This window comes from Muscardinus avellanarius, assembly GCF_963383645.1.
Source record: "Muscardinus avellanarius genome assembly, chromosome: 1".
Taxonomy (NCBI): domain Eukaryota; kingdom Metazoa; phylum Chordata; class Mammalia; order Rodentia; family Gliridae; genus Muscardinus; species Muscardinus avellanarius.
Window position 1 is genome coordinate 237,535,251 of NC_137786.1, and position 26,184 is coordinate 237,561,434.

General features: G+C 47.2%; 1 protein-coding gene across 1 annotated transcript in view; it reads right to left on the reverse strand.

Moving 5' to 3' along the window:
• The window catches only part of KCNQ1 (potassium voltage-gated channel subfamily Q member 1), a gene marked incomplete at both ends in the record, with an annotated part of 335,487 nt that overhangs the window by 199,328 nt on the left and 109,975 nt on the right, over nt 1-26,184 (reverse strand). Inside the window, one exon of the mRNA XM_080693799.1 lies at nt 25,747-25,888. Coding sequence (XP_080549925.1) covers nt 25,747-25,888 — 142 coding nt within the window. The remainder of the gene's footprint in view (nt 1-25,746; nt 25,889-26,184) is intronic.

A 26,184-nucleotide genomic window follows, 5' to 3' on the forward strand; every position in this document is an offset into this window, starting at 1 on the left:
ATGTTATGAGATAAACAAGCAAACAACCACACACGACGACGGCAGTTCCTCCATCTCAGTAGTTTCCTTAAACGCAGATTAAATTCTGCAGAAGACTGAGCTTGGCAGAGTAGAATTTCTCCCCAAATATTGTTTGTGTCACACATAAGAAAATAATTTTTATCTAAAAATGCAACTCTATGGAAATCAAAAGGATGAAAAATGAGATTTCGTAAAAATATTAACCAAAAGTAAGCTCCGCAGCTTCTGATAATTCAACAAAAAATCGACGTTAGGTCAGAACTTGTTTCTGTGCATAAAGGAAGCTGTTGCTTACGGAGGAAACGAGTTCCTCGAAAGACCTAACATGTGCATGCACCCCACCCGTGAAGCTCCAGCGTGGAAAACTGATAGAACCGTGGGGAGAAATGGCTCCGCTTTCCCTAATGCAGAGGGCAAAAGGAGAAATCGGGAGAAAAACTTTACCCAGACCCGCAAGAAAAAAAAAGAAAAAATTTAAGCTATTTTGAGACAAGCTGCAGTGGAAACACAGCTGACCAAACCTGTGGAGGGCAGCCACGCGGCCCAAGAGGAGGCTGGGAACACACAGCCTCCGCCTCGCCACAAGAGGAGGCTGGGAACACACAGCCTCCGCCTCGCCACAAGAGGAGGCTGGGAACACACAGCCTCCGCCTCGCCACAAGAGGAGGCTGGGAACACACAGCCTCCGCCTCGCCACAAGAGGAGGCTGGGAACACACAGCCTCCGCCTCGCCACAAGAGGAGGCTGGGAACACACAGCCTCCGCCTCGCCACAAGAGGAGGCTGGGAACACACAGCCTCCGCCTCGCCTCAAAGAAGAAACAGACCAAGTAAACAACTGGAAATTACACCTTGAGGAGTTGCAAAAAGAACAAAGTGCTAGAGCAGAATTTTTTTTATAAATAGGGGAAAAGTCAATAAACAGGTGTTTTTTGGACCAAAAATGATAAACGCTTAGTGTAAGGGATAAAAGAGGCAGACAAAACAGGAAGGAAGGCGGAGACAATAGAGCAGATGCTTCATAAGCAGTGTGTGTCCAGGGAGGGTCGAGAGCATCAAACGCCAGCAGCTCGGGCAGCTTGAAGACATGTGTATATTCTCCCAAGAGTGCGGCCTCTTAAAATGGGATCGTGCAGAAGTGGAAAACCCGAGGGCGCCAATAGCAAAGAGACCAAATTACTAATCACAAAAGAAGAAAGCCCTCCACCACGGGAAAGCCCAGGACCAGAGTCTCCCGACACACCACAGCGCCCTTTCCGAGGCCAGCACCATCCCCGGTGACATCGCAGACATGACGCAGCAAAAGAAAACCAGCGTGTACCGGTCGGCACGTGGCACGGCCATTTTAACTGATGCAGAAACGGCCATGTGACAAACTAGCATCCTTCCTTGATAAAACAGTCTGCATGTAGAACAAAAGTCCCTCAGTGTTATAACAAGGCCACTTAGGTAAACCCCTCAGATAACCAATGGAGCAACCGAAATCGATTCATCTAGGGTCTGTCGGAAGGGAAGGTCGTCCACCCTCCCCTCGGCCTCGGCAGACTATGGGAAGTGCTAGCAAAAGCAATCGGAGGAGTAAAAGGATCCTTATAGCGCAACCCTCTCGGAAACCCCACAGACTGCCGAGGGGGCACAGTGTTTAGAATCAGTAAGTGAATTTTGTAGAGGCTGGATACAAAAACGAACATACAGGGATCAGCTGCAGTTCCATAGCTAAGTAATGACCAGGACAAAAAAATCCACTTATGATAACATCAAAAATACAGCTGCATACTGAATCAAAGACCCACATACTGAAAACTGTATAGGCTACTTCAGAAACACTGAAGACGACACAGATAAACGCAGCAGAAAGAGAAATCAGTATTGTTGAACTGTCCCTGCAACCCAAAGCAACACACAGACCCATCTGACCTTACAGAAGCAGGGATTTTAAGACAGTGTATGCAGCAAGTGGAGTGAGCCAGATAACGTGGACACATCTGCCTCTCTCTCTGGGGACTGAACTCAGGGACATTCTGCCTTTAAGCTAGACCCCCAAGCCTTTTTTATTTTTTAATTTTGAAATAGGATCTCACTGAGTTGCTGAGGCTGACCTCAAACACATTAATAGCATGAAAGGAAAGAAAAATCCATGTGATCATTTAGGCTGACAGAGAATACCTTTCATGGAATCTAAAAACATTAGGAGAAAAACATTGAGAAAAATAACTGAGGGGACTTCCAGAATGTGATCACGCATCCGTGAAACACGTAGTCAACAGAACAACGGTGGAAAACAGAACTGCCCAAGGCTGAGCACAGCAAGGACGCGGGCTTCCCTCACCCTGCTGGACAGTGTATTCAGAGCTTTAGGCTATGGCATTAGTCAAATAAAAATATTCAAATCAGTAAGGAAGCCATAAAAGTACATTCACAGGGGAGGTAATCCTATTTACAGAAAACCTCAGAATTCACGAGCAACTTGGCGCCGACAGAGGTGTTTAGCAGAGTTTCAGGTACGTATTCAACATGCATACGAGAAAAAGCAATTGTGCCTCTATTCCAGGAATGACCGTTTAAAGAGGGGAATTCGCATTTGTAGTTAGCAGTCATGTGTAGGTGAAGGTCACAGAACACTAGGTGTCGCTGCCCTAGTAGAGGTTATTTAAAAGTCCATAATAAAGACACAGCAAGGAATACTATGCAACCATAAAAAAGAGTGAGGAAGATCTCCAAATTGATCTTGCTAGGAGATAATGTTTGTTAAGAAAAGCAAAGGTCAAAATGGCCAAATATATAGATTAATGGTTGTAAAGAATTATAAGGAAAAGTGAGAAGACAGTCACATGCTTGTATAGAATCCCTACACACATGCTATACACTAGGAAATGCTGTGATTGTTTACCTTGCAAGTTTTGGGGATACTTAAGATGGAAGGAATATGGGTGAGCAGGATACAGAATACAGTAGACTTCTGTATCGTTCTGACTCTGGAGTTATGTCAGTGTTCAAAAATATGTGGGCCACATCTTTTTTTTCTTTGGTGTTACTGGGGTTCCTGGAAACCCTTCTACCTCCGGGCTACACTCCCAGACCTATTTTTATATTTTTATTTGGAAACAGGGTCTCTTAAGCCAGCGCGGCTGGCTTCGAACCTGCGCCATCCTCCTGTCTCGGCCTCCCAAGTGCAGGGATGACAAGCGTGCCCACCACGCCCAGCATTGTGGGCCACAGTTAAATGGTGCAGTGAAGTCCTTATAAAGAGAATAAGAGCGAGTGTGTGTGTGTGTGTGTGTGTGTGTGTGTGTGTGTGTAGGGGTGTTGGTGCTACTGTAGTCCTAGCTACTTGGGAGGCTACGGAGGATTGAAGATTCGCCGAGACCAGCTTGAACAAGGTAGTGAGACGCCATCTCTTAAGAATAAGTGAGCAAGTGTGCAGCCAAGCTTAAACTGCAATGATAAACCCGGACAAGAGTGTCAGAAACACACCTCAGAACTCAGAGGTGAGCAAAGGCACAACTACACTGGAGAGTGCTTACTAGGCAAGGAACAATTTGCTAAGTCTTTGCACAAACTTCATGGTCTGTGGTGATTTACCTTGGGACTCAACTTTCTCCTACTAAACTCAGAGGCACGGTAACCTCGAGGACCAGCAACCTCGTTACTTAGAGGTCTAATCTGATTTCCATCTTTCTAGACAATTCCATGCACTGTATCAAACATCCGTGAGCACAGGGGTATTTTTGGAGAAGGCCGCCATCAGCAGCCTCGCGCTGTAAGGCTGGTCGGGGCAAGCAAGGTATCAGCAAAACATTTCAGAGGAATTCCTACAGACATCGCAGGCTGTGCGCGCTCTGAAGAGAATTCAGAGATGTTCCATTATCTACTTAATCCTGACTGTGAGACCTTGTGCAAGCCAACAGAGGACATGGTTGAAACCTGCCTGAAAGTGGAGGGAATGTCCCTGCCCACACACACATCCCCTCCGTGCAGGGTGGAAGATTCACCAGATAAGATATTTAAACAGAGTCTCTGCCACGTCAATCCCAGGATTGTGGACAGAGAAGCCAGCTTAAAAAACAGAGATGAACATTAAAAAACAAACAGGCCATCAGAAAAAAACCAAAGCTATGCGATACCCTTCGCTAGCCATACACTGCAGAACATAGACTGTACGGTTGGTACAGGAACCGCAGAAACAACACGTAAGCGAGTGCAAATGAACCGGCAACAAGGGTCGCCCCATCGGAAGGGGAAGAATTAGGTTCTAGCGTTTCACAGCCTGTTAACCTGAGTGGTCAGTTATTTTTATTTTTATTTTTTTGTGGTACTAGGGGGCTTTCTACCTTTGGGCTACACTTTCAGGCCTATTTTATAATTTATTTGGAAACAGGGTCTCACTAAGCTGCTGAGAGCCTCACTCAGTAGCTGAGGCTGGCTTCCAACCTGTGCGATCCTCCTGTCTCAGCCTCCCAAATTCTGGGATTACAAGCGTGTGCCACCACGCCCGGCTGAATGTTCAGTTTTTAATAACAACAACAACAACAACAACAACAAAAATTATGAGACATACAAAAATAAGAAAAAGAGCAGTAAATAGGAAAAATGATCTCTGAAGGGGCCTAGATACTAACTTTAGTGGACCAAGATTTCAGAATAAGTTTTAGAAATGTGTTGAAAAAACAAAAATAAACCACTTGTAAAGAATGAAAGGAAGATATGGCAACTCATCAGACGGAGAATAAGGAAATATAATTTTAATAACCTACACAAAATTCTCGCGAGGGGTGCCAAGCAGCACATTTATATCGGCATCAGAGTCAGCGAATTAAATATAGATCCATAAAGGTTATTGAGACCAGTTCAGCGATGTGCTCCTGGAGCCCCAGGTACTTGGGAGGGAGGCCAAGGCGGGTGGGCCACTTTAGCTACGCGTCTGAGAGCAGCCTGGGCCACACAGCGAGTCCTCCCTCAGAAAAAGGAGTCTACAGGACAGAAGAAAGGACGGAGGAGGAACACAGTCTCAGAGACCTGTGGGACGCCACAGTAGCCTCTGTGTGGCGTTGAGGAGTGGCTGGGTGTGTGTCAGTAGGAGTCCCTGGAAGGGCAGGGAGAGGGGCAGAAAAATGTGTAGGTGATTTTAGGCTGACACAGATTATTTTCACTTAAGACGCTTAGTGTGACCCTAGGATTACACTGCTGTGGAAATCACTTTAAAGATAGGGGGGAAAAGCTAGCAAAGGGTCAGAATGGTACACCAGGCCATTACAGTGTCACACACAGAATGCAGCAAAGGAGGGAGAGAGGAGTAAGAGGCTGTAACATACAGAAAACTACTAACATGGCAGCCAGTCCTACGATACCAGCAACATCACATAAATAAAGCAGCAGAGACTGAGCCGGCATGGGGATCGCACGCTTGTCATCCCAGCCTTTGGGAGGCTGAGACAGGAGGAGCGTGGTTCACGGCCAGCCTCAGCTACTCAGTGAGGCCCTTTGCAGCTCAGTGAGACCCTGTTTCAAAATAAAGAATAAAGCCGGGTGTGGTGGCGCACGCTTGTAATCCCAGCATTTGGAAGGCTGAGACAGGAGGATCGTGGTTTGCAGACAGCCTCAGCTACTCAGTGAGGCTCTTTGCAGCTCAGTGAGACCCTGTTTCAAAATAAAGAATAAAAAATAAGGCTGGGAGTGTAGCTCAGAGGTAGAATGCCCCTGGGTTTCATTCTCAGTACTGCCAAAAAAAAAAAAAAAAAAAGAAAAAATGCAGATTGTTGATCTGCCTAGAAACAGGATTCAAATATACACTGTCCACAATAGAGACAGGCAAGGTTCAAAGATACAAACAGTGGGAAAGAATGGGGAAGCTGCCTTGCAGACAGAGATGAGTGAATTAGATAACTACAGAGGCTTTATGGGAGCCAGACAAAGTGGACATTGAACACCCGCCGGACATTGAACAGCCGGGCATGGAGGTGCCCATCCGGAATCTCAGGACGTAGGAGGCTGAGACAGGAGCATCACATGTTCACGGCCAGTCTCCGGAGGCTCTCGGCGACTTAGCACGCAAGACACTGTCTCAAAGCAAATAAATAAAATAGGGCTGGGGGTGGAGCCTGGTGGTAGAAGGCCCCTGGGTTTCATCCCCCAATACCACAAGAAGCCAAGCAAACAAAGAGACCTTACTAGAAACAAGGGGCGTGTGAGCAGGAGGCAGTAAAGTCTGCCTATGAGTGACAGCAGAGCCCTAAAACCCACGAAACAAACGCAACAAAACAAGAGACAGAAATAGACCTTTGGGAATTAACAGATAGTTCAACAATGACATTGTTCAGGTATGGCGTGGTCGCGTGATTTTCCGTCTTGTTCTCTAACAGTGGGTTGCTGAACTGTTATCCAGCTACTGCTGGAGACGTCGAGGATGAGCGGGCAGCTGAGGGCACTCTGCTGAGTAGCCCCTGGTGTCCAGGGCCCAGCGCGGAGCCCAGTGCTCAGCGGAAACAGCGCAGCTCCCACAGCAGCAGAGCACGGACCGAGGGCGTGGGGTAATTCATCCGAGTATCTTAGGAGAAAACATCTTCAGAGAAGAAGGCAAGTAAACCCCAGTAGCCTTCTTGGGTAGCTGACCTGCTTTTTAAGGAGCAGTGAAGGCCGCTCTCCAGGCAGATAGAGTGACGAGTGAGGGCCCACTCTTAGTTCACGATGGGCGTTGTCTTGTGTCCACTGTGACCTAATCACTTTCTAAAGGCCCCACCTATTACCGTCATGTTGGGGGTTAGAGTTTCAGAATATAAGTTTGGAGGTAACACACTCAGTTTATAAAATGGAAAGCATAAAAGACACAAAAATATTAGGTAAGATTTAACACCCTTCTGTGATGGGGAATGAAATAGAACCACTCAGTGAACTGGAAACGGAGTGGGAAACTATTAACTTGACAAAGACCATCTATGGAAAGCCGTAGCACATAGCACATTCAATGGCAGAATAACATGCCGTATTATTTGTTTTTTATGTTTTTCCCCTGAAGATGAAGAGTAAGGCCAAAGGTCTAGTCTTGTAACTTCTGTTCAACAGTGTATAGAGGAGTTATCCAGGAGAAATCGGCAAGAAAAAGAAATAAGGTTGAAAAAATTGGAGATGACATGAAAAACACAAATTCACTAAAATGATATGATAACTAGTAAGTCAGACGTGTGTAGGCTACAAGATGAGTATGTAAAAATCAATTGCACTGCTACACAGTGAGGGAACAATCTGAAACTAATTAGAAAATTATTCACAGTATCATTATAAAAGAATAAATCACAACAGTACGAATGTGCTTGCTTGCCACGGAACTACACACTTAAAAATCTTGTTAGCAACACATTTTATTTTATCAGAATAAAAAGTATAGGATGCTTAGAAAAATGTAAAGACATGCTCATGGACTGGGAGACTCGCAATTGTTAAGATGGTATGGCCCTCCCAACTGATCTAGATCCGACACACACCCCGCCAGAGCCCCGGCTGGCTTCTTTGTAGAAGGACAAGCTCATGTTTAAGTTTGTTTGGAAACTAAATGCGGAAGAGCCAAGCTATCTGGAAAAAGAACGGAGTCTGAGGACTCACACTTCCCAGTGTTTAAGCTCAATACATGACAACAGTGTGGCCACAGTACCAGACAGCGCAGGCCCAGAGACAGAGCGAGGGTCTGGATATAAACCCACGTGTCTATGGTCAGTTGATTACTTGGGGGGGATAAGGGTGACAAAGGGAGAATGCCAAAGAAAACTGAGATGTGAGTGGAGGGAGTCGAGTCTTTTGAAGAGATGGGGGGGATAAGGGTGACAAAGGGAGAATGCTAAAGAAAACTGAGATGTGAGTGGAGGGAGTCGAGTCTTTTGAAGAGATGGTTCTAGACACTGGATTTCCACATAAAAAAAAACATTGGCCCACTGTATCACACTGCACATGAAACCTCAAAATAGACCAAGGCCTGAATCCGACCGGTAAAGCTGTAGAATTCTTAACACATAGGAGCAGATCTTTGTGACCAAGGTCTTGGCAGAGCTTTCTCATGATACCAACAAACACCAAGAGACAAAGGAAGAAGCAGGCGCATTGGCCCTCATCACAACTCAAAGCTTCATGTCTCAAAGGACACTGTGAAAAAAGCGGAAAGGGCGCCCACAGATGAGAGAACGTACTTGCTAGGCGTTTGCTGATGGACTGGCAGCTGGGACAGAGAGACACTTCTTTATAAAGGGTGGAGAGTGAGTAGACAGCTCTTGGACACAACGATGCACTGCAGGTGCTCAGTAACACAAGAGGGCTCACCAGCCGTAGTCCTGGGAAATGCAAATAGACACATCCGAGGTACCGCCTCATACCCCTGACATGCCTGTTTCTTAAGGGATAACAAGAGTTACTCCACTCCACCCCTCTGGTGTAGTGCTTTACAATTTTTGTCCTATTTTTCTGCCTTCATAATAATAAAATTGCTTACAGTTACAGCAAAAAAAAAAAAAAAGAGCTAACAAGAGTTGGTAATAATGTGAATAAAGTCCGCAGTGCCCCTGCCTCACAGAGTGCTCCTATGTTATGCGGCGCTCCTATCCCACGCGGCGCTCCTACATTTCTGGTGGGAACACGCAATGAGGCGTCCACTTTGGGAAGAAAGCTTTTCAGTGACTCAGCTTTCTGCTCCCATATATTTACCCAGGAGAAACGAGAACATGTCCACGCAGACTTGTCCACGCGTGTATGCAGCAGCGTGATTCGTAAAAATCAGAGGAGGGAGACGGGACATGCCACCGCCTGATGAACAGAATGCGTCTGTTCTTAGAATATGATTCAGCATTAAACTGTTACAAGTCAACAGTTTAAAATATCCAGTTGGAAAATAAGTAAATAATGTGAACGGACATTCCACTCCCTAGCATAGAAGCGTATGAAAAAGGTGTCCAGTACTGTCGGTCATTAGGAAAGTACAAATTTCTACCACAGAGAACTTTTTATTACTACACGCCTACTAGAACGGGTAAAATGGAAAATACTTTGCACACCAGCTGCCAGGAGGACGCACAGAAACCTGGCTCAGCCCGGCGTTGCCGGCAATGTGAACGGAGCCCCGCTGCAGAACGCAGGCAGGTAGCTTCTTAAAAGACAAAGGATGCAGCTACCATCCCGCTCAGATATTGCCCTTTATGGCTTTTCTCCCAGAGGAATGAAATTCTCCTCACACAGAAACCTGTGCATGGATGTCTGTACTTTATCCACGGGTCTGTTTCTTATTGCAATAAATCAGCACTAACTTGGAGACTTTGAAACATTACACGTATAGAGACCATAAGGCCGGAAAAAAGTTATGAAACAGAAAGTCACGGTGTCAGGAGGCCGGTGCTCCGCGAGCACCTGGGTGGAGGGCGTGTTCACCCGCCTCTGCTTCCTTCTGGAAGCTGCCTGCATCCCTGGGCTTCGACCTCTTCACATCACACTGGACACCACACCACACCGTCCTCATCTGCAACCAGCGTAAGCATTTTCCCTTCGGTGATAGAATTCGAATCCCTCTGCTTCTGCTTATAAAGAGACTTGTGATTCCATCGTACCTACATAAGTAATCCTGTTCTCAAGATCTTTAAACACATCTGCAGGTCGGGCATGGTGGTGAATGCTTGTAATCCCAGTTCTTGGGAGGCTGAGACAGGAGGATCGCAGGTTTGAGGACAGCTTCAGCAAGTACTGAGACTCTCATCAACCTAGGGAGACCCTGTTTCAAAACAAAAATAAGCCGGGTGTGGTGGCGCACGCTAGTAATCCCAGCATTCGGGAGGCTGAGACCGGAGGATCGCGGCCAGCCTCAGCTACCTAGTGAGGCCATCTGCAACTCAGTGAGACCCGGTTTCAAAATAAAGAATAAAAAGTAGGGCAGGGGGTGTAGCTTGGAGGTCGAATGCCCCTGGGTTCCACCCCCAGACCTGAAAAAAAAAATAGGGCTTGGGATGTAGCTTGGAGGTAGAAGACCCCCTTGGTCCCCCCCCACACACACACACACACAGCGGTCCCCTTTGCCACAGTCAGTTTCTGGGAATTAGGGGCTGGCTACTCTGAGAGCTGCTATTCAACTGCCACCATCTGTAATACCCCAAGTTTGGAGTGAGCCAGAGGTCCTTAGGGGTGAGTGCCTCAATGAGATGTGGTATCGCATACGTGCTCTGCGACTTAGCAACGAAAGCAGATGAGCCGCACATACAAACACCCTGAGCAAATTCCAGAGAGTCACGCTGAGTCAGAAGGACAATGTAAAATAGTTATGCACACGATTCCATTTGCATAGCAGTCCTAGTAGAGGACACAGCTATGGGATGGGAGAATGAATTAGTGGTTACCTGGGATTGAGGAGGAGCGGGCGGGAAGCAGCTGTGGCCATAAACGTAGACACCAGGGATCCTTGAGCTCTGCACTTCCTCGTCCTGGTGATCACGTATCGCAGCTTTGTTACCACTGGGGAAAGTGTGTAAAGGTGTGTGGAACTTCTCCGGATGATTTCTTACATTTGCATGTGTAAGTCTGAAAGTGTGCCAAGGACCTGAACAGGCATTTCACTAAAGGAGATCTCTCTATATTTGGCCAGCTAACACAGGAAAAGATGCTCAGTCCATACTCTCTACTAAGAAGCAAATCAGAATCGCAGTGACATAACACTGCTGGCCGAGTAACCCTCCCATCCCAGTACCTTTTGAAGGCGGTGTTGTGGTTGGAAAAAATTTGTACCTGCTCTATTTTTTAATTTTTTTGTGGTACTGAGGGTAGAACCCGGAGGATTTTCTACCTCCGGGCTATCCTCTCAGACCTATTTTATACTTTTAATTTGGAAACAGGGTCTCACTAAGTTACTGAGAGCCTCACTCAGTAGCTGAGGCTGGCTTCGAACCGTGCGATCCTCCCGTCTCAGCCTCCCAAGCGCGGGGATTACAAGCGTGCGCCACCACGCCCGGCTTGTACCTGCTATAATAAAGACTGGTTCCAGAAAGCATCTAAATCTGGAGAGACATTTGAAAATAAAGGGCAGTATGTCTGCATGGCCTTAAAGAATCTCACTGGATTACTATTGTGCCACAAGGTACAACGGAGTCACTGTGAAGTGCTTGTGCCCACGGTGCCTCAGTGGGGTGATGGACGCAGTGCCATTCTCAAGAAAGCAGGTGACACCACACCCTCATGGTGCCATGGCATGGATGCGGTGCTCTTGCTGGGAGGACACGCTCTGGATCTAGTTATGCGGAAACGTCAGACACACCTCTCAAGAAGTGGCAGGAATGTAACTTTCCAAACTTCACTGTCATCAAAGACAAATAGAGACAGGAAGCATCCAGATTCAAGGAGACGAGAGTGACACGAACAATATTGAACCTGGACCGGGTCCTGCGCTGGGGGAGAGTAAATGGACCGTGTCGCGGGCCCCTCCGTGCCAACCGACAAAATGGAACACAGGCAGTAGGTGGGGTCAAAGGTTGTCTCACACGCAGGCTGCCAGCTTCCTGGGCTGCAGAGGGCAGCTAGGCTCTGGCTTTCTTTTTAGGAACCGCACACAGCAAAATAATGAGGGCAAGGGACTGTGGGGTACGCAACTTATTCTCAAAGATTTCGGGGGGAAAGTGCTATGTGACTTCACATCCGAGATGCAGTTTCACTACTACAGGAATGAGGCAGAATGATCATCAGGCCTGAGCTGACAAGTCAGCGCAGGGTCTGGAGGTCTCGAAGGGTCGAGAATGCTCTACCCCATTCTTGCAATTTCCCCCTGTGCTTCCAAGTCAAATGCTTTTGTTTAAAGGGGAGGGGGAGCCGCGTGTGGTGGGCACGCTTGTCATCCCCGTGCTTGGGAGGCGGAGACAGGAGGATCGCGCAGGTTCAAAGCCAGCCGCGCTGGTTTAAGAGACCCTGTTTCCAAATAAAAAGTATAAAATAGGAGACTTCCAGGAAGATGGCGACCGAGAAAAGCGGGGCTTAAGAGCCCCGCTAACAACTAATCTCCATTACCACAAAATCAGCGCCTTTCATAGCCAGAAAACACCATCACCAGAGAAACAAAAAAATCACCAGGCTCCAGAGAGAAAGCGGACTGAGAACAGAGCTCAGAGCCAGAGAGGAGATAACCGGCCTCACGCCCGAGGACGCGGCAGCAGCGCCATACTGCCGGCGGCAGCAGCGACTTCACTGGACGGCTACAGCAAGCCGAGGTGAGCCGCTGCGGAACAGCCAGGCGGGATTTCTCGCCGCAGGTAAAATCTAAAGCTCCCAGTGGCTGAGCTCAGCACACGCCGCAGGGATTTAGAGTGGAAATCAAAACCAAGAAGAAATACGCCAGCCTCACGGCCGAGGGCGTCGCAGCGGCGCCATATTGCCACCGGCGGCAGCAGCAGAGAATTCACCGAGTCCAGTACAGCTACATCTGCGTACTCAAGAACAGTGAGTCAAATTGCGGGCCACAGAGGAGAAATCCCAGTACTGTACTCCCTGGGACTTGACCCAGTGGGGGAGGGGCTGTGGCAGAGATATCACACCATAGGAGAGCGTGCAGCCTGGCACCCCCCACAGTCTAAAGCAGCCTCTATCGACTCTCTGGGTCGGAGACTCTGTGATACAACCCAGTAAAGGAGTAGTGGGGTCTGAGATACTACTGACTCGAGATCCAGAACACCTTAAGTGAAGTCATAGTGACCCAAGGGAAGAACCCAGAGAAGGCACAAACTTCCGAAATCATGGGAAAGAGGAATAATACTGGAGCAATGAATACCCACAACCCCACAACATCAGAACCCGATAAAACAGAAAATCAGAGATTTCTAGAAGATCAAATCAAGAAAATAACTGTAGAAATAATAGAGGTGCTTCGAAAAGAACTCAGAGAGAGCCAAAAAGAGATAAAGGATGCAATTAATGAAGTAAAGGCCTCAATTCAAAGCACAAACAACCGATTAGACCACATGGAGAACAGAATCTCGCTCTTAGAAGATGATCATTCCAAAAATGAACGCATAGTTTCTAATCTAGGAAAAAATATCCGAAAGCAGGAATCTGATATTGAAGAAATATGGGCCCATTTTAAGAGAGCTAATCTAAGAATAATTGGAATAGAGGAGGGAAAAGAAGGTGAAACCGAAGGGATCAACAATCTCTTCAAGGAAGTAATAGCAGAAAATTTTCAAAACTTAGAGCAAGAGATCGATACACAGGTCCAGGAAACTTATAGAACTCCCTTTAGACAGGATCGGAGAAGAGGATCCCCACGCCACATAGTTGTCAAAATGACCAATGTGGAAGCCAAACAGAGAATCTTAAAGGCAACAAAAACAAAGGGCCAAGTGACATTCAGAGGCAAACCAATTAGAATCACTCCAGACTTCCCAAACCAAGTCATGAGAGCCAGAAGGGCTTGGAGTAACATATTCCAAACTCTGAAAGAAAACAACTTCCAGCCAAAAATTTCCTACCCAGCAAAACTTTCTATCAAATTAGATGGAGAAATAAGAAGCTTCCATGACAAACAGAAACTGAAGGAATTTATGTCTTCAAAACCAGCACTAGAGAAAATACTCAAAGAGATTAACTACAAAGAAGAAATAGGTAACACACACCAGAACCAGAGAAACAAGAGTTTCCATCCAACAGTCAACTAAGATTGGTTATCTGTGGAGATTCATTATTTATGTTAGTCTTTTACCTATCTCTAAATGGTATTGTTTGCCTTTATTGTTGTTAATTTTTAGGATTTCTAGTTGGAATATTAATATACCTTCAGATATAGCATTTGGAAATATTTTATCCCATTCTATTAGTAACTGTTAACTCTGTTTACATTGTCTTTGGATATACAATATTTTTTTTTATTTTTTTTAGGGAGTTTGTATACTCTTCTGTTGCCTGTGCCATTGAAATTATATCCAAGAAATCACTGCCAATTTCAATGTTGTGAGGTTTTATGACCCAGATTTTCTCCTAAAAGTTTATAGTCTTAAGATTTATATTTAGGTCTTTTATATATTTTGAGTTAATATTTGTATATGGGACTAGGTAAGGGTCCAACTTTATTCTTTTCCAGGTAATTATTATGTTTCAACAATATTTAGTTAAAAGTTTATTATTTCCACCACCAAATGTTTGTGGAAATCTTGTCAAAAATAACTTGACAATATAGGGAAGAATTTAGCTCTAGGCTTTTATTTAACTCCAATGGTTTATATATCTGCCTTTAGAATAGTACTACACTGTTTCAATTATTGTAGCTTTATATGGTTTGAAATCAGAAAATATATTTATTCTAGCTTTGTTCTTTTTCAAGATCGTTTTGGGTATCTAGAGTCCATTTTCCATATTAGGATAGATTTTTTTTTCTGAAAAATAAATATATAAATATATGATAGTTTCACCTAAAAAAATAGAAAAAAAAATTCTCTGGTAAGAAAGAAAGTAAAAAGAAATATTGAAATGTTATCTTTATGTCATCAAAAGCTTGGTATCAGACAAATGAAACTGTTATGTGAGATTATCATTTTAAATTTTTGATAAATTGCTATAATACTAGATGTCAACCACTAAGCCAAGCATGGGAGGGAGGGATGGGGAGAGAATGGGGTGGGGATCGGGTGGGGGCTGACTGGGCGATGTGTGCATGTATGTCTACAAAAGTTTGTATCCCACTATGATGTATGAATACAGTGCACCAATTAAAAAAAAAAGTATAAAATAGGTCTGGGAATGTAGCCCGGAAGCAGAAGGGCTTCCAGGAACCCCAGGACCACAAAAATAAAGAAATAAAAATAAAGGGGAGGGGGCTCTAAGGTACCGCTCTAGTCCAGTGGTTCACAAGTGGGGACAGGTTTGCCCCCGCCCCAGGACATTGGCAGTATGTGAAGATGTTTCTGGTTGTCCTAAAGGAGGGATGGTGTGCTGGCACCTTGGCAGAGGCTGAGGATATTGCTAAATGCCCTGCAGTTCACAGGACGCCCTCTTGACAAAGAATCATCTGATGCCACATGTGAATGGCTCCGCAGAGTGGAGAAACCCTGCCTCACTTGGCTAAGATGGAAAATTGCTTTGCCAATAACGGCTGGCAGGGATGCCAAGAAGGGGAACCCTCCTGTGCAAACTCGGGCCAGACAGCACTGAGGACGGGAGCTTGGCAGCATCCGCTCGAGTCAGTAACGCACACGCTGCCAAGCCTGGGTACACCCCACGTTGCAGCCCTGAACCGGAACCTGGAAGCGTTTCTGTGGAGATAGCGCCTTTAAAGAGACTTAGTTAAAACGAGTGGAGAGGAGGTTCAGACACACGGAGACACCAGGGTGCGTGTATGACAGAAGAAGCCACGTGGAGACACAGGGATGGGCGCTCTCCATGGGCCCCAGAAAGAGACCTCGGGAAACCAGTCCTGCTGGCCACTCGCTCTCAGACTGTCGGCCTCCAGATTTGAGAGAAATCAGCTTCCACTGTTTAAACTAATACAGCTTAGGAATTCATCACGGAAAAGTAAACATATCTGCACACGGGAACGTAGGTTCAAGAAAGTTCTTAGAAACTGAACTAGAGCCGGGCGTGGTGGGCATGCTTGTCATCCCAGCATTCGGGAGGCTGAGACCAGAGGAGCGCAGTTCGCGGCCAGCCTCAGCTACTTAGTGAGGCCCTCTGCAACTCAGTGAGACCCGGTTTCAAAATAAAAAAATAAAAATAGGGCTGGGGTGGAGCTCGGAGGTAGAGTGCCCCAGGGTTCAATCCCAAGTACTTAAAAAAAAAAAGAAAAGAAAACGGACCTAAACCAGAAGCAAGGGGACTTGAGGTAGTGAAGAATGTTAGAGGCACTTGGGTAGCGGGAACGTGAGGCAGATAACTGAAATAAAAGTGAACGAGGATCTGCATCGAAACAAACAGAATTGTTCTGGAAGTCTTGAAGGACTTTTACCATATTACTGCAAGAGAAAAACAGGATGCAGAAAGCCCGCTGTCCCATGCGTTTGCAGAGCAGCGATCATCCCCACCATGCCGCGTCCATTTTCTTTCAGTGTGTGCTGTATGAGCACTAGAGAACACGAGAGGATAGTCGATCAGTTTAGAGGACAGGAGGGGAGCCAAGTCAACAGAACAAAGGGAAAATCTCTCTACCTGTCTGTGCAATTGGGAGTGTAAATATTAGAAAGTAGTAACATTTTAAGAGTGCTTAAAAGACTAGTTCCTTGAGTTGTGCCGTGGGAATTAAGGCACAGAAATTGAAGAGCGCAGAGCTGTTTGGCAGGCGGAGAGCAGGTCTGGTGTGGGTGGACCCTGGGTCAAGCCTGCTGGTGACAGGGCTTGCTGCAGACAGGGTGGACCTGACGGCTCGAACTCATTTGGTCAGCACCACAATTTTAGGGGTGGGCGCAGTTTGAATCTTAATTTTACAGCTGTGGAAATAAAGTACAGAGATCAAGTCATTAGCTTGACCAGGCAGAGGTGGGCAGGTGCCCCAGGAAGCTGGGCTATATGCTGTACTGTGAACCATCCTCAGATTTGTTCCTCCACTTTGGGAAACATAATTGTAAAAAGGAGGATTTGATTTCCCTCTTTCAGAATTGGGAGAGGTGTTAGATGGGGGGAGGATAGGCAGAAATCTGAGTAATACAATGAATAAGTGTAGGGATGATACAGTGAATAAGAGAGATGGACGGATGTGCAATCCATCTCCACGTCCGCCTTATTTGTGCATACAAATAAAACATGTGTCCTACCAAAGAGAAGGTACCTTCTTAACTTGGGTCTGTGGGACGTCGTTTATTACAAAAATAACACTTGGACACAAAGGACATCGTCATTTTTTAAAAAAAAAAAGTAGAACTTTCACAGTGCATGTCCTTTCATTGTAATCTAATAAATTAGAAATAAATAGCAGTTATAAAATTTTACTGCTCAAAAATTAAGAAAACGTTACTTAAAAGAACTCTAGATTAAAAAGAAACCATCAAAACTATTTAATGGGGCATATTTCATACTAAGAAATGAATATGTGTCACAGTTAAAGCTGTATTCAGAGGAAAATTTATAACCTTCAAAATGCCTTTTGGTGGACAGTCTTTAAATAAATGTATTAGGTATTATTTTTAATTAACTTAAAAAAACAAAATAACCAGGAAGAGGGAATTCATAGACACAGAAGCCCAAATTGACTAAATAGAAAAGAAAAACAGCACCAAAGGAGTCTTCTCGGTAAGATAATAAACATGATAAATAGAATAGCTCCCACGAGCTTGATTAAGAAAAAAAGCAAATCTAAAAAGCTCAGAGAAGAAGAGAGATGATAGAGGGGAATGTAAAATTGCTCAAGGAAAAAAAATTTGCTACCAAGGCAAGATAGTTGAAACCCTTGGGGAAATTAAATAGCAGTGCATAAATTACCTTGAAACACGCACCATACTAAATTAGAACAAATGACTGTACGACAGATTAAAAAGAAAGTTCTCTTAAAACTGGCCCAGATTACCACACACACACACACACACACACACACACACACACACACTCCCCCCCCTCCCTCCCTCCCTCCCTCCCTCTCTCTCTCCTCTTTCTCTCTCCCCTCTCTCTCTCTCTCTCCTGGGGACTGAACCTAGGGCTGCTTTGCTGCTGAGCTGCAGTACCTGCCCTTTTTAACTTTTGAGATGGGGTCTTTGTAAGGTGAACCGGCTGTCCTTGGTCTTGCAGTCCTCCTGCCCTTAGCCTCCAGAGTTGCTGAGATGTTGCCTGGGAGGCCAAGATCTTTAAAGAACGGATAATCCCAACATTGTTCAGACTGCCTCAGAACAAGGTAGGCAGGTCTCAATTTGTAAAGCACCATAGTTACACCCATTTGGTGGTGGATTTTATACTCTGCTGCCCCGGAGGTGCTGTTATTTCTAGGATCAGTTATGAAGAATGTCCTCCTTTGCTGAGAAGGCAGCACCATGTATTAGTGGCTGGTTAATGGATACACAACACTTGCTTAAACCGACCTTCACTGGCGGACATGCAAGTGGCGCGCAGGGTTCTGCCAGGTAACAACTGTGTAAATATCAGCATCGTGATAGGGGCCATTTTGCAAATGTGTACGTGTAGAATACACTTCGGGGTTGAAAGTCCTCTACGTCTTTGATTTTTATTGAAATTGCCAACCTTTGAAGTTGTATCAATTTATTCCTCCCGTCAGTGACTGAGATTGGAAGCGTCCCTCTATACTCACCCACAGAGTTTAAGCAAACTTCTATATGTAACTATCAGATGAGTGAAAATGCCATCATTTTAATTTGTATGGCTCGCGTCCTGACAGGCTGTCCAGCATCTTTTCATCCCGAGGACTCGGTGGCACTTTCTGTGGATGGTTCTGGATCTTTGCACCTTCTTGACTTATAAAAGTTTTGGTATAAGATGAAATCAGTCCTATCTCCACTATCAGCAAGTATTTCTCCATGTGAATTTTTAACAGTTGTTACTGCTATTCTGTGCTTTGTGAAATATTTTGTTTTAATGTTATTTTAATAGTGTTATTGTGGTTAAATGGACAGACAATAAACTGTACATTAAACTGTGACTTGGCAACTTGTAGCATATGATGAAATCACTGCCACAGCCAAGATAATGAGCAGATCAGCTGCCCCCCAAAGTTTCCTTTTGCCCTTTTGGACTTCCCTTCCTCCCGACCCTAGGTAATCATTCACCTTTCTGCCGCTCTGGACTAGCCTGCGTTTCTTGGCGTTCTGTATCAGTAGTCTAAGACAGTGTGCACTCTTCCCGGCTGGCTTCTCTGAGTAGCATATCGTGGCTCGCCCGTGTCGTAGGTGTACCAGTAGTCCCTTCCTGTGCATTTTAGTGACGGTGCACTGTAGGCGTGTGTCACCTCTTGGAAGACAGTCTGTTCAGATGTGGAGGCTACTTGGGTTGCTTGTGGTTTTCACACCGTCTGTGAGCGCTGATACGTGCGTGCGCCTTTATTTCTCCCGGTTAGATAAATGCCTATTCATAGGCTGACTAGGTGGTTTGGTAGGTATGTAAACTCGACATGTTAAGAACCTGTTTTGGTTTCTGGACTTCTACCATGAGTGTATGAGAGTTCTAGCTTGTCAGCACTGGGGCCGGCGGTTGCCTTAATTTTAGGCAGTATGATCATTACGTAGCTGTGTCTCACCATGGTCTAGCTTGCATTTCTCTCATAACCAATACCGTTGAACATCTTTTTAATGTATACATCTATTGAAGGGTCTTTTCATTGTCAGCGTGTGTGATGGTATTTGTTCATTTGTATGGCTAGAAATATTTTCTTTGAATCTCTGGCTAGTCTTTTCATTCTCTTGATAGTGTCTTTAAAAGACTGCTTTAATTGATATGTTTTCAGAACAATTTGTTCCTAACATGGCTTGTGTGTGTGTGTGTGTGTGTGTGTGTGTGTGTGGTACTGGGGTGGAACCCAGGGGCTTTCTACCTCTGGGCTACACTCCCAGACCTATTTTATATTTTGTTTGGGAACAGAGTCTCACTAAATTGCTGAGAGCCTCAATAAGTAGCCGGGGCTGGCTTTGAACCTGTGCGATCCTCCTGTCTCCACCTCCCAAGCGTGGGGATTCCAAGTGTGCACCACCACGCCCGGCTGGCTTCTGCTTTTTGATGTCTTACTGGGAATCCCTAACAATCCTATGTTTTCTGTTAAAGTTTTACGGTTTTGTGCTCTGAATTTTATCATATGCAGGTTGTTGTATAGAGTGCGGATCGGAGAACATAAGTACATGTCTTGGCCTGTGGCTATCCAGTCGATCTAAGCTCGTTGTTAGAAAGACTATCCTTTCTCTACCAAATGGCCTTTGCTCCTGGAATAAAAGTCAGCTGCCCATCAGTAGGCGGCCTCTCTGGGCTTCCGCTCTGTCGGTTCCATTCGCCCGTTGCGATGCTCAGGCCCCGCGCTGGCTTCAGCCCTCCAGCTTGGCTGTTAGTTTGTAGACGATGTCGCCTCCGTCATTTGCATTCTCAGACTTCGACTGATCTTTCGTTGGATTTAGTGATCCAGATTGAGTCTTCGAAGGCTTGGAAACACGTTTCTCCACTTACTTAGGTTCTCATTAATTTCCCTAAGCTGCATTTTGTGGGTTCCAGAGGTATATCTCTCTCGTATATATGTTTTGCCACATTAATCTCTCAATATTTCATATTTCAGTGCTTCTGTAAACAGCATTTACATTTCTAGGTCATGTGCTATTGTAATTTAGAATAGAATTGATTTCCAGTCTCATCCTGCATCTCCGCCTTGCTAAAGTCACATATTAGTTCTCATGCTCATCTTTTCTATACGTCAGATTTTCTACACAGACAGCTATGAAATCTGCAAAGTTTTCTCGCCTTGTCTCACTGACAAGAATCTCCAGTTAATGTCGAATACAAGTCTTAGGAGCAGACTGTCTTATTGTGCTCCCGATCTTAGTGGGAAACTGTTTCTTCAAAAAGCTGTTAACCGTAGGTTTCTGTGATAACTTACCTCAGACTGAAGAAGCTTCTTTCTGTTTCCTGCTCAATAAGAGACTTTATAATGAATGGCTGCTGCATGTTTTCAAATGCTTTTCCTGCATCTACTGAGATGACAATACAGCTTCTGTTGTCACTTGTTACTTTGGTTTATTACATAAAAAAAAAAAGAAAACGAAGCTTATGTTCCCGAACCCTCGTCGGTGCTTTTAATATAATGTTGATTTGATTCACTAAAGTTTGGCTTAGCAAGGCACATCTTTGTTCATGAGGAATACTTAGGGTTTTCTTGTAGCAGTTTTGGCTGGTTTTCCTACCAGGGTAATGCCGAAGATTCCCTTTTTACAGTTTTCTAGATCGATCTTATTTTTTCTTAAACATCGGGCAGGAATCGCCAGGGATGGCACGTGGTCCTGGAGAACGCTCTCGGGTGATGTTTTCAGTGACAGCTTTGATTTTCTTAGTGGATATAGAGATATTCAAGTTATACTTTTCTTGAGGAATGTGGTTTCTGTCTTCCCAGAAGCTTGCCCAGTTCATTGAAGTCAAATTTAGTAGCAAAGGGTTGTACAGAATATTACCCCGCTACCATTTTAATATCCATGTAATTTGTTCTCTCGCCCCATATCCCATTTCTGACATTGATAATTTGTGTGTTCTTTTTGTGATGTTTTGGGGAGAGGTCTGTCGACTTTATTGATACATTGGTCTTGCCGGTTTTATGTTTAGTAGTTCATTTGTCCTTCCTGATATTTTTTGGGCATTACAATTCTGGGTTTCGTTTGCTATTCTTTTCAAGTTTCTGAAGGTAGAGGCCATGGCCCCTCTAGGAGCGCATGTCTGAGGCCGTGCATTCAGGAGGCGCCTATAGATTTTGACACATTTTGCGTTTTCGTTTTTGTCCAATTCATATTTCCCCATGTTCTTCTGAGCCTGTGCTATTTAGAAGTGTATTTCTTACTTCCCAAGATTTCAGACTTTGCCAGATCTTTTTGGTGATTTTCATTTTAATTGTTTTGGAGTTTGAAGGCTTACCTATAATTTTAAGTTTACTAAGATTTCTTTTATGGTTTAGAATATGGTCTCTCTTGGCATATGTTCATTGCCCATTTGACAACTGTATTATTCTGCTGTTGGGAAGAGGGTGTGTACATGTTAATTAGGTCAGCTTGGTGGAAAGTACTGCTTTCTCTACCCGCTAATTTTCTGCGTAATGCTCTATCGACTTTTGAGATTGGCATATTAAAATCTTCAGCTCTTAAGAATTTCCTCCTTTCTCCTTTTAAACATTATTTTTTCTAACTGCTCTAAGTATGCACCATAGTTCTGACGCGGAGTGTTTTGATTGTCATTGTTTTTCTAGATATTCCAAAATCAGTCCACAGATTCTATGCAGCCGGCCCAACACTATTATTGGCATAAACATTCGCCTAGACTAAACAACTAAAGTCAGTTTTAAAAGAATTCCAAATGGTATACATTAGCGCTCATACCACAATAAGTGAAAAGAGGAGGGTCAAATTATATTATAGCCGGGGCCCAATACATGGGAGCCCGAGACAGGAGGATTGCAGGTTCGCAGCCAGCCTCAGCAATGAGGTCCTCGGAAACTCAGGCCATTTCAAAATAAAAGATAATATAGGACTGGTGTGTAGCTCAGAAGCAGAACGCCCTTGAGTTCAATCTCCAGTAAAACACACACACACACACACACACACACACACACACACACACACACATCTCCACATGTACCCATGTGATAGTCATCGCTGCTGGAAGAGACGTCCAAGCCTAACAGCCGCTGTCTGGACGGCGAGGCAGCAGGATTGTCCCTGCCTCGTCATCTCCGCTGCACTTTCTCTCTGCTCTGGACGAGCATGGCCCACCCTTCTAACCAGAACAGCTCTGCCTCTTAGAAGTTGAGGGTGGACATCTTTTCACCTTGATGAGACAGGCAGGCCGAGCTGCAGGTGAGGGCAGCACGAGCAGAACACAGCACAGCTTAGGGGAGGCGAGGCGGAGCCCTGCAGAGGCAGGGGAGTTCTGAGAGGAGGCTGGGACGGGCCATCACTTGCTGGACTACACCCAAAGCAGACACACTGGTCGGTCGGTCGGTTTACTGACCAAGCAGAACAGACGGGGCGGAGCAGATGGGAGCTGAGATGGCCCGGGCACAGCCTGTGGGCACCGCCGCATGGTGGCTGCCACGCTGGAGGGCTGGTTTCTATCAGGCAGCACAACACACATTGCTCTACATTACAGGGCTGGCTCCTCCTGCCCCAGGCACAAATGCCTTCCCTGGCCTGCGCCCTGGGCCAGCATGTGCCTCTTGGGTGAGCCCAGAGTGTGCCCTTGACCCGCCAGGTCCCTATGGTCCTGCGCCTCCGTGTGTCCATCTATGAGTTGGCCTGTGCAGCAGCCCACTCCCTCCGAAGGCAGGCAACGGCAGCTAGCGTGAGCAGAAGGGTGTGTGTGCGTGCGTGCGTGCGTGCGTGCAGGAGGGCACACTGTGCCAGCATCGAGACAGCTCCTGCCCAGTTCTCACACCCAGAAAGCAGCCACCAGGAGGCCAGAGCCCGGGTTTGGCTTGCCAGGGGAGCCAGCACACTGCCCGCGCCCCGCCTCGTGGGAGCAGGGGCTGTGGGGCTTTCCCAGTGATGGCATCTGCCCTGGGATTAGCACCCCCATCTCACCACGCCGGGCTTTTCGAGAGCCTCCCGGGTGAGACGGACTCAGGCGTATCGAGTAACCCACGGAGGGGGGTACTCCCAATCTCTGGGGGCCTGGCTAATAGCTTAGGCTCCCAAATCCAGTAGCTCCGGGCTAGGCTGACTTATCACGTTAGCAGGAAGGAGAAATGGTGTGGGAGCACACCACAAAAGGCGCCCGCCTTTCTCTGCACTTGGACCTCATTAACATGCCGCAGACATCGCCGACGACTTCATAACACCCCAGCGCTGAATGGACAGCACCGACTCGGGCTGCCCTGCATTCAGCAGACATCAAGTGATGCTTCTCCCGGCGGGCACGCAGGCTGCATCCCGGCCCAAACTGCCATTAGCATTCGTAGCAAGCCTCCATTTGCATCGAGACAATGGTCCTACCCTGCAGCCCAAGCGCAGGGCACTGGGCATTGTGGGCACAATTGCCCTCTGTGCCCGCTCCGCTGGGCAGGCAGAGAGCGTGTCCCAGTGGCTCGTTGAGCTGTAGCCAGGCCCGAGCCAAATCCCAGTGCCATCTGACAGGGCATTGGGGCGCCTTGCGCCCAGCGGACCGGGCACCCAGGCATTGTCCTGCCAACCGGGTGCCCAGGACGGCCTTGAGGACCCGGGGACAGCCAGATACCCTTTGTGCAACGTGTGCCCTGCTCTGCCAGGACTCAGTGGTGAGGACAGTGACGAGATGAGGCTGCAGGTCAGCTGCCCCTGAGCAAGCTGGAGCCTGCCAGGCCAGGGACAGTGCAGACCTGTCACCCTCCGCCACGCCTGACAGGGTCACGTTGCCCTCACAACTGCCAAGAAGCTGGAATCTTCTGGTGCGTCCTGAAACATTCTAGTTGGCCCCAGAACATTCTGGAGGGTCCTGGGCACTAGGAAAACATCTGTGAGGAAAGACATGCGATGGGGTGCGAATGGCAGTGTCACGGCGGGGCAGTTGTTGTGCCCAAGTGCTGGCCCCGGCCCTCCCCATCTAGGAGGGGAGGTCAGTGTGGGCAGCCTGCTTTCTGCCAGGCAGGAGGCCCCGGCCACAGAGCATGACTGAGGCAGGGCCTGGCTTCCAGCAGCCTGGAGTCTAGAACAGTAATAGCCATCCACCAGTGGCAGGCAGCCAGGGGAGCTGTCCCTCCAGGGTGGCCAGTCTCCCTGGAAGGGCATACCCTTGAGTGGGGGGAAGGAGGGGTAGGCCTCGACGGGCAGAGACGAGGCCAATGGGAACCACTGCGCAGCCGCCATGCTTGCTGTCCGCCTGCACCAGCCTGAGACTGGGAGGTGGGCTTCCAAATACTCGTGCCTTGGGCAGGGCGATGCCCAGGGGCTGTTCCTCCTGGGGCGCTGATGGTAGGAGGCCTTCCACCCAGGGGACCATGTCCTGGCCCGGGTCTTTCTATTTCTTTGCCAGGACCTCTCACCGTGACGGTGGCGCCTGCATTCAGTGGTACAGTCTACCCCTCCCAGCAGGCGGATGGCTTCCAGGACGAATGTTGAGATGCTCTGTCCCTTCTATGAGACAGGCAGAACCTACACACAGCCTGTGTGCAGCTTCCTACGTGCCCGCCCTCAGAGCATCCCTGTCTCCAGGCTTATTTAAGAGCTTCCCTTTCTGGCTCAAGAGGGGTCAAACTGCAATCAGGAGCTGAGACTTGGACACCTTGGCAGGTCTCCAGTCTTACCGCCAGGTCTGCAGGGCCTGGTCTCAACCCAGCGTCCTTCTCACGAGATAAGAGCGGGAGAGAAGTCTCTACGCCTTCAGTGCAGACTCGGGTCCTAGGCCACATGAGAAGTGTCCGTATCATCAGAGCCCTGTGTGTGTTTTGTTGTTTTTGCAGTATTGGGATGGAACCCAGGGGCATTCTACCTCCGAGCTACATTCCCAGCCCTATTTTTTATTCTTTATTTTGAAACGGCCTCACTGAGTAGCTGAGGCTGTCTGCGAACCATGATCCTCCTGTCTCAGCCTCCCAAATGCTGGTATTACAAGCATGCCCACCACGCCCGGCTAGAGCCCTGTGTTTTACCTGGCCGGCGACCACTCCTCTAGGACCTGCCTATGGATCCCCATGCCCTGCACCTCCGCCTCTGGGCTCCTGTCAGTGGGCAGAGTTCTGAGAGATGGCCTCAGTCATTTTCTGAGTGGAGAAGCCAGACACTGCTGGAAGGGAGCCAGGTGAACAGAGCAGAGGATGCCAGTTGCCCTCAGCGCTGCCGGGTAGAGCTGACCACCATTTGCAGCCTGGTTTCCTCAGTTGAATGGGTGGGAAGTCCCCTACCCCCAACTCAGGAAAAAAATGCTAGAAAGTGGCTAGAAAGTTCCTGGAAGTTTCTAGGCTCTCCCTCCTGCCTGCCCACTCTCCATTAGCTGTGACCCCAGCCGCGAAAATTTCTCATTCTCATGGAGCAAAAACGTGCCGGGCGATGGTGGGGTGGCAGGGGAGCTCCCCAAGGCCAAGGCTGAGCATGGCCCCCAGGGTTGGAGCTGGGCAGCCAGGCCCTGCCCCACACTGCCGCACCCGTGAGCGGGTTCTCACCAGGACTGTCGTAGCCATCAACAGAGAAATGGGCCAGCCTCTGCTCCTCTGGGGGGTCGCATGTGATCTGGGGGACTGTGAAGGTCTTCTCTCCAGGACTCACCCCGTTATCCTTGTCCAGTTTGAATTTCTTTTTCTTTACCTACAAAACCACACAGTAAACCAGCAGCTCCGGGCATCGCCTACCCTCCCTCCACTGGCCCTGTGGTGCGCCAGGGCCCAGGGCCTAGGGGTCGAGCTCCCGTGCCCTCCATGAAGGAGAGGGCGGGCTTTGGTGTGCCTGGCACTGTGCTGCTGTCGCTGGGGTCCCGCAGGGCGCATGGCCCAGGTGGCGAGCCATGGATTCACAGCCTAGCCACGGCAGGCTCAGGAAACCAATAATCAGATACACAGCAGGCTGCAAGAGGGCTGTGGTAGCAGCCAACACAAGGAGGTCAC